Source organism: Sebastes fasciatus, chromosome 24, assembly GCF_043250625.1.
Source record: "Sebastes fasciatus isolate fSebFas1 chromosome 24, fSebFas1.pri, whole genome shotgun sequence".
Taxonomy (NCBI): domain Eukaryota; kingdom Metazoa; phylum Chordata; class Actinopteri; order Perciformes; family Sebastidae; genus Sebastes; species Sebastes fasciatus.
In genome coordinates this window covers 11,101,815-11,110,744 of record NC_133818.1, presented here as the reverse complement: position 1 = coordinate 11,110,744, position 8,930 = coordinate 11,101,815, and the positions used below count along the sequence as shown (strand labels likewise).

At 43.6% G+C, this 8,930-nt stretch overlaps 1 protein-coding gene across 1 annotated transcript; it reads left to right on the top strand.

The window, feature by feature from the left end:
* The first annotated feature begins 4,158 nt into the window (after nucleotides 1-4,158).
* Nucleotides 4,159-6,078, top strand: LOC141763110 (uncharacterized). The gene is made up of 3 exons (XM_074627427.1): nucleotides 4,159-4,227; nucleotides 4,385-4,493; nucleotides 4,731-6,078. The coding sequence occupies exons 2-3, from the start codon at nucleotides 4,405-4,407 to the stop codon at nucleotides 6,049-6,051; spliced, it is 1,410 nt and encodes a 469-aa protein (XP_074483528.1). The 5' UTR covers nucleotides 4,159-4,227; nucleotides 4,385-4,404; the 3' UTR covers nucleotides 6,052-6,078.
* Nucleotides 6,079-8,930: the final 2,852 nt, after the last annotated feature.

The window sequence follows — 8,930 nt, the reverse complement described above, 5'->3', positions numbered from 1 at the left end:
GCCCTTGAACAAATGTACTTAGTTACATCATCACTGGAAATGCAGTTCATTAGCAGTTCAATGAAAAAGAGCATGGCTAAACCCATATGATCTAGTTTAACTTCATAGTAGTAATATTATTAAGCCAATTTCTTTCACTTCCAACACTTATTTACAGTTAAATTACACTGGTTAATGCCTACACAACTCTAATTTCATACAATTTAGAGATGATACATCTTATACAATTGATTGTATGATCAAATGGTGGAAAACGAGAGCTGGTAATGTTACAAAATGATCAGTAGATGGCACTAAATACTAAGGTATAATCAGAGGAAACCACTGTATTCAACAGTCATACTACTCCTGGAGATGGAACATAATAATGTAATATTATATAGTGTATAATATATGATATTAATTGCTAACACCGTATCATTTTTACTGTTGTATTGCAAGTGAATGAGTGATTAATGATGATAGAAACAAGTGTGCCACTGAAAAGAGTAATTTTCAAGTCAAAGGAACGTATAAAGAACGTGGTCTTTCAGTGATGAGAGGGTTGAAGCTAAGAGCGTTCCCATCAAACTGTAAATTCAGGGTTTAGTACAAAGAAGGGAAGTGACTCAAAAGCCATCTGTCGCGTCGGTCCTTCCTGTGAGGATGAATAAAAGACGGAAAAAAAAGTGTGTGTATATATACCTGCATGTGAAAGAATATGGGAAGCGTATCCTGGTGGAGTGAAACAGAAAAGAGCTTACACTCACACACATAGGCCGGGATGGGAAAAGGGGTAAATCTTATCATTTAGAGCCTTTCACAATGGGCATAAAGAGCTGCTAATCTGCTTCATCTCCCCGGCTCTTTTGTGCGAGTGGAAATGGACCTTCTGTCCATCGGGCTGCTTGTCACCCCGCTCTTTTGTCTCCCAGTGGATGTGATGGCCTGCCCATCACAACCCTCATCTCTCTCCCCTTTTGTGGGCGTCTCCACCTCCGCATACAGACTCAGCTGGAGACCCTATAAGTCCTTTAGGTGTGTCTTTTCTTGTATTCAATCGCACCTTTTCTCTCATTCTCATTTATGCCTCTTTGTCCGCTTGAAGCCGCCTGACACATACGGATGGTAACAGGCGGGGATAAGACGGATGTGTATGCCAATCTAATCCCTTGATTTAGTGAGGAAAGGATACTGGCGGTGTTAGGAATGCTACGTCCAATCTCATTAGTACTAGGGGCGATCAATAAAGCTTTCGGTTCTGCTGAATGTAGTGTTCACTGAAGGATTAGGTTTTGGTGAATACAGCTCTTACCACTAGCTCACTGGCAGATGACCTTTGCTACCTTTAACACTCACAAATCAGCCGTGATCTATTGTGTGGTAGATCGACTACCACACAATCTTTAGATATTTGAAAGTATGATGCTACATCACAGTCAGGCATGTGTCGAACGTCTGTAGCTTCACCCTCACTACTACTGAATGTCTGTTTTCCAAGCTTATCTGCCAGAACCAACACACAGTTAAAAATCACATACTGAATTTCCTGTCTGCGCCAAGTTCTTGGTTCAGACATCTGGTCTAGACTCTTCCTCTGACCTGTATGCTGACGGCTGTCTGCAAGGGGAATTCTCCATTCATGAAGTTTTCAACCGGTTTCATCATTGTGACTGATTAGGCTGTTGTCAGGCTATTAAATAGGCGTTATCAGTAGCTATAAGCCCCATAGATGTGGATCAATAGGGGCCAACTACACCCACTAGTAGGTTTTATCATTTATTCACATGGTAGATCACCAAAAGAAGGAATAAAAGAACATGACGGTGATCTCTAGCGACCGTAGTAATCATGACAGGAGCAGAAGCAGAAGTCAGGCGCTGTAGTATAGACAGCCTAAAACTCCAAAGGTAAAGGACGGGGATGATGGATGGGACACGAAACACAGGGTTTTCACCCAGGAGACTGGAATTTGCATCCCATGTGAAACCAACAATTTGTTGTTGTGTTTGTAGTTTTTTTTTTTTAATCCAAAACTTAACTAGGTGTTTTTTTTGTTGCTTAAACTTAAAAAAGTTGTAATTTTGTTGCCTAAACCTAAAGAAGTCATAGTTTTGTTGCCTAAACCTAAAGAAGTTGTAGTTTTATTGCTTAAATCTAAAGAAGTTGTAGTTTTGTTGCCTAAACCTAAAGAAGTCGTAGTTTTGTTGCCTAAACCTAAAGAAGTTGTAGTTTTGTTGCCTAAACCTAAAGAAGTTGTAATTTTGTTGCCTAAACCTAAAGAAGTCGTAGTTTTGTTGCCTAAACCTAAAGAAGTCGTAATTTTGTTGCCTAAACCTAAAGAAGTTGTAATTTTGTTGCCTAAACCTAAAGAAGTCGTAGTTTTGTTGCCTAAACCTAAATAAGTCGTAATTTTGTTGCCTAAACCTAAATAAATTGTAGTTTTATTGCTTAAATCTAAAGAAGCAATTTTTTTTTTTTCAAAATGTGACGTCACATTTGGTTTAACAACATGTTAGAACGTGTTGCTTTTAAGTTTCACTTTTACAATGTAGTAGGTGTAGTAGGCCCCTACTGACCCATATCTATGGTGCTTATAGCAACTGATAACGCCTATTTAATGGCCTGATAACAGTCATATCGGGTGATTGTGAGGTACTTGAGTGAATGGACCACCTTCAGTCGTCGTGCTGAGTTGAGGCACACTCGACAGATTTTCTAAGAATGGGATGCTCCTATTTTTTGATACTTTACAAACCAAAGCCTTTAAACGGGTGACCAGCTTCTCAGCACATGAGGGTCGATGACCTCCAGCTTAAAAGAGCTTTTTACACTTGGCCTACTGAGCCTGACATTGTATCTCTGAGTTTGAGCTCGAACTGTCCGACCCCGGCAGCCCACTGAGAGTAGTTCAGCCACCTTCTCCTGCTGAGCAGCACATACAGGAGGATAAGATCTCCTGTCAGACTGCTCTTGATAAACACAAAAGGGGCTACCTCCACTGCTGCCGAACTGCGCCCCTCGCCACAGTGGTCCTCTACGTAGAGGGGCTTGGACGCCAGACGATGAGAGAGAAGTGGTGGAAGAAAGACAGAGAGGAGAGAAGTGTGTGTGTGTGTACAAGATAACGCAGGCTAGAGGAACCAGATTGACGCCCCAGTGCGTCAGTGTGTGGGCGAATCTGTCACAGATACAGAGGCAGATAGGCTGAGGCAGAGAGGTATTGTTAGAGAAAACGCAGAGCCCCAAACTAACCTATCTACACACTTCAGGCACAATGGACTGGAAAACTAGCAGCACCTCTCTCCTGTACGCCACACACACACATGGAAACACCTTGCACAGTATGTGGATTTGCCCTTTTGAGCTGCAACCTCTAGTTACTTTAAGCATTTTCATGGCAAACCTCTCCAAAATCATTTTTCAAATATTGTGCTTTGACCACTAGGGGCAGCCTCACATCATAGCAGCACAACACGTGGCTCCGTGAGAGGAGGGATATGCTGATAAGCAGAATAAAAGTGGGTATTTTACGCCCTCAGACGTGTGCTACTGCACAATACTTTACCGTACAATGACACTTTTAATATAAAAGTATTATTATTATTAAATCCACTGAAGAATAAGCACTAATCTACAGACATTGAGCCATTTGAGGTTAAACAGTCTCCTGTTGCCCGTGTTCCTACAGTCACAGATTTGTGGATGTGGAGGTTGACACCACCACCACCAGTGATGGAGTCTTTGATGAGGCAATCCAGCTCCTCACGCCCTCCAATGGCCTGCTGCAAATGTCGTGAGGTTGATGCGTTTGACCTTCAGGTACTTTGATGCAACTCCTGCCAAATCCTCAACCCCTACAGCGGGCTGCAGTGGCTTTAACACGACCACTAAACTGCAGCCTCATCCTCCTCAGTGAGGATATGGGTAAATAAAAATGCTTGTTGGGTATGCCACCTAAATATGTATATATTAGACAGGAAATAGTTCTGGTTTTGCTCCTCAATATGCATATTATTTTCTAATTTTAGAATATGGCATGTACTAATCTGTAAAAATATCAGTTTAGCAGGCTGAATGCAGTTCTTAAACAACGAGCTTAGATGAACTATTCGGTTTAGAACATTAAGTTGCATTTTACTGTATTTTTTAACTTTGAATAAAAACACAAAACCAAGAATTCCATTGACTCTCTCATGAAGTTTACTGAAACTGCTGACGACACAGAGATTGGAAAACGTTACTGAAGTAAGGCTTTATGGATCTTTCATTCAAAGATTGCCAAAACAACTTTATTGATATCTAATAAGCATCATGGGTATTTCATATAAACACATGTTGTGTTAACATTGCAGTTTTGAATGGTAGGCTTAAAACTGTGTTACTTTTCTGTGATATTATACAGACTGTTAAACCAAATCCACCATGGATCTTTGGTCTGGCCGATGCCTGAAAATGGATCACGCCAGTAAAATGCACTGTAGTGCAGCAGCTCCTTGTGATGAAACTAACAGGTGAGTCTTGCATTACACTTCAAATAACTTCAAATAAGATCTAGAACTGGATGGTTATATACTAACAGCTTTTAATAAGGTGCAGCAACCAATGTTTCAACATGAAAATATCAAAGAAACTATCATTATAACTTATAAAAATTAAAATATATTGACTAGTCTGTCTAATAAAGCATCCTTTGTTATCTGTTTGCATTGTATGATGCCAAAATCAACTGTTGGCCCTGTTTTGTGCAGCTTTCAAGAGGCAGCCACTAAACCACCTCCTGCAATGAAATACTCCCCCTGCGTGTACTTATTTGCTGAGAAGGTTCCACGGCCTCCGAGTCCTCCACCTGCTGACGCTGTGTTTCACATGGGAGACGCTCTGGAGAATATTTTGAAAACCACTGGGTTTCGTTCTCTGGATGACGATCCAAAGCGTCGCAACCTGTTGCCTCCTGAGGTTCCACTGCCTCAGATTCCTCTTCCTCCTGCTGAGGATGTGTTTCACATGGGAGATGCTCATGAGAAGAAAAACTCTGGGTTTCCTTCTTCGGATGATGAAGCGGCCTGTCTGATGTCCCGGCTTCTAATGGCTTGTGATGTTCCACTGCCTCCGAGTCCTCCACCTGCTGACGCTGCACGTCATGTGAGACACTTTCACCAGACGAAGTACCCAGATTTTTCTGACACATGGTTTCCTTCTCTGGATGATGAAGTGCCTAATTTGATGCCCCTCAGCTGGCTAGCTGAGATTCCACTGCCTCCAAGTCCTCTTCCTCATGCTGACGATGTGTTGGACGTTGATGAGAAGAAGTACCCGGATTCGAAAAACACTGGGATTCCTCCTCTGGATGACGATCCAAAGCGTCCAAACCTGTTGCCTCACCAGGTTCCACTATCTCCAAGTCCTCCTCCTGCTGACGATGTGTTCGACACTGATTTGAAGAAGTACCCTGATTTAAAAAACACTGGATTTCCGCCTCTGGATGGCGACACTGATCCAAAGCATCCCAACCTGTTGCCTCATGAAATTCCACTGCCTCCAAGCCCTCCTCCTCCCGAGGATGTGTTGGACATAGAAGACACTCATGTGAAGAACCTATTTGACATTGGGTTTCCTTCTCTGGATGATGAGATGGCCTGTTTGATGTCCAAGTTTCCTCCTCTGGATGATGATCCAAAGTGTCCCAACCTGTCGCCTCATGAGATTCCACTGCCTCCAAGTCCTCCTCTTCCTCCTGCTGATGATGTGTCGGACACTAATGAGAAGAAGTACCCAGATTTGAAAAACATTGTGTTTCCTTGTCTGGATGACAATCCAAAGCGTCCCAACCTGTCGCTTCAAGAGGTTCCACTGCCGCCAAGTTGTCCATATGGTGACGCTGTGCTTCACATGAGTTATAAGAAGAAGTACCCAGATTTGAAAAACATCAGGTTTCCTTCTCTTGATGATGAAGAGCCTGATTTGATGCCCCTACGTCACCCTCTGCCTCCAAGCTATCCACGCCTTGCAGAGCAGAAATACCTCGATTTATCTATTGTCGCTTTTCCTTGTCTGGATGATGACATATGATTTGTAAATGAAAAGTAACCAAATACATTTTTTGTCTCATATTTAATCAGTTATGTTAATGGTGAAAGGTAAATTAAGTTAGTAGCACTAAACAACACCAGTAGCACATAAGCAAAACTGTTTAAATTCTGCATCTTTCAAGCCTCATATGGAACAAACCTGGGTCAGAAGGTAGAAACACGAGGACACGGTGCTCCTGCAGTGTGCCGGCTGAGAGGGAGATAGAGGAGGAGCACTTTATTGCTTTGCCAGGTGCCACTGATTGGATCGTGGCTTCTTGAAACAAGGAAACGAGAGCAGACAGACACACTATACGGGACATAACACAACATATTTTGCTGAAACACACGTGCATGAAATGCATAAAAGCATGGTAACGTTGCAAAATATGCAGCATGTGCAAAAATAACTGAGCATAAAAACAGTGAATGCAAATATGTATGATGTATGACATAGCAACAAGAAATATGTAAATAATCCAAAGCACTCTGGCACATTTCTCTATCCAGGATTGCCCTTTTATCTAGTCCAGGATTTAACGCTGGTCGGGTATTCACATCATCAACACTTACAGTATTCCCAACATGCCATGAGGCACAAATGCACACTTTACTGTGATTTAACAACTTTGAATAATGGAGTATGAAGTGAGAAGTATTAAATGAACTGGAAGTGCTTCTATGATCCCCCCACCCCAAGACAGATTAGGAAGGAGGAGGAGGAGGGGGCACCTTCCTGCATGAGTGGCTCGGCAGCCGGGCCGTCTTGCCGGGGACGCTGTCACGGAGCAGAGTGTCAATTTTAAAAGAGCATCTCTTTCCTCTGGGCTGGAGGGTGACGGATAATGCTTTTGTGCATTACCGAGAGCGGAAGGCCATCCATCACGGCTGTGCGTGTGTGTGTACAGTATGTGCTGATTGTATGCAGGTAGCGTTGCTCTCCTCAAGGCTTTAGTAGTGTGTTTATGGGAGGGGAGGAGGCGGAGGCCTTCTGGGTAGATGCAAGGCAGGCAGAGCATCTGGAGACAAGGACTCACTGGTGTCAAGCGGAGGCGGGTTATTTATTTGGCTGGGGGTCGTGGGAATACTGGGAGCATCTTCTTGCTGATGAAGAACCGATGCTCTCGGACACGTCGCAGTGCCAGTGGTTGTTTTTGTGTCGAAGGCTATACCTTTACAACAACAGACGTTGTCAGCAGGCCGATTGGTGGGAAGGAAGGAGACACAGTAATGCAGAAAAATATCATATTCATGAGTTACGGGAGCTGTTTTTGAGTGGCAACATTTTCGACAGTGTCACACTCAGCGGGGGGACACGCCTGTGCAGCAGGGAGGCTCACATTCTCTCTGAAAAATCACATTTTGGACACAAATGGCTGGAAAATACAGGTGAACAGCAGTGCAGAAATTTATATGCGCATAATTCTGCAAAACCCTTTTGTGTTTTTCACTTCTATATAAATCTGGGAGGCACTCAATACAGAGGCGCCCGAGTACAGAAGGACTTTTTTGGCAAGGTGCCGAGAGAGAGTTGACCCGCCATCCCAACATCCCATACTAATCCTGCAGCCGCTCTTGTTTCCATAACAACTTAAGGTGAACCAAAAAAAACGCACGGGGTGGGAGGACACATGGGGACTAAACCTGAGCGTGCACATCATAAAACAAGCAGGTCCACGCATGCAAGAAAAACACATCCGTCCATGTAGTCTTGTTTTCCCTCCCTGTGTGTGTTCAGAGGAGAGGCCAGGTGTGCACGCTCCCCATGGTTCCATCCTCTGAGGGTTATTACTGTTACAAATAATCCCTCGATGACGCCGAGTCCAAACAGTTTCAAAAACGGGATATTGATTTGATATTTTCAGCGGTATTTGTCACTGGATTGTTGTTCTTTGCTAGTGTATATATATGGAAACTGCAGTGTCTTTGTGTGTGGCCTTGGTCACGGGAGGAAGGCCTTTTGTGCAGCTTGCTTATTCTACTACGATGTGTTTACTCGACTCCCCGCTTGTGTGCCCCAGTGGCCTGATGCTGTTATGTCTCCAAGGGCCTCGAACTGTAGCTTGAGAGGGACTGATAAGCAAATTGAGCCGGCCCCTTTCCTCCCTGCTCTGTTTGCTTATATGCAGAACGATTGTTTCGTTTGTGTGTTTTCTCCGTTCTACTGCCTTCTCGCTCTGAATCACTTTTATGAATATTTCCTCGCCAAAGCTCGGCGGCTTCGAGCTTCATGCGACTGTGAGATTCACCTCTGCGATGTAATTGTTCGGGTTGAAAAGCAACACAAGAACTGGAAGGGGAAAAATGAAAGGAGTGCGCCGAGATAAATCTCCAAAACACTTACTGCAAATGCCCCATGAATCTCGTCCTTCAGCGAGTGTCTGTTATGAAGAAGGGTGTTTGTATGTGTGTGTGTGGTGAGATAGAGAAAAAAAGAGAGAGGGATTGCTAAGTTGGCGGTTTGAATGATGTTTAACTGGAGCTCAGCACAGTTGAATGAGGCTGTAAATCCACTTTCTCCTGGGTGCAGTTACTCAGAGCGCCATGGTACAGAACTATCACAGCGAGAAGGATGTCACCACATTACTGTCGCACACACACACACACACGCTATTTCTGCCTCCTACAAGGCATAAAATATAACCCCGTACCATCAACAGCAACCCACTCAGAGGATTGAGGATATACACAGAGCACAGAGCTCCATCCCACATTAACCAAACACAGAGATCTCTCCTCTTGAGGCTTCGCATCCACACAGGCCTCATAATCTGCCTCTGCCACAACACTTCTCCACGCGGCGTATACACTGCTTATGATCAAATCATGAAAACAGAGTAGAAAGGGAAACAACAAAACAAGACAGACAGCTACAATTGT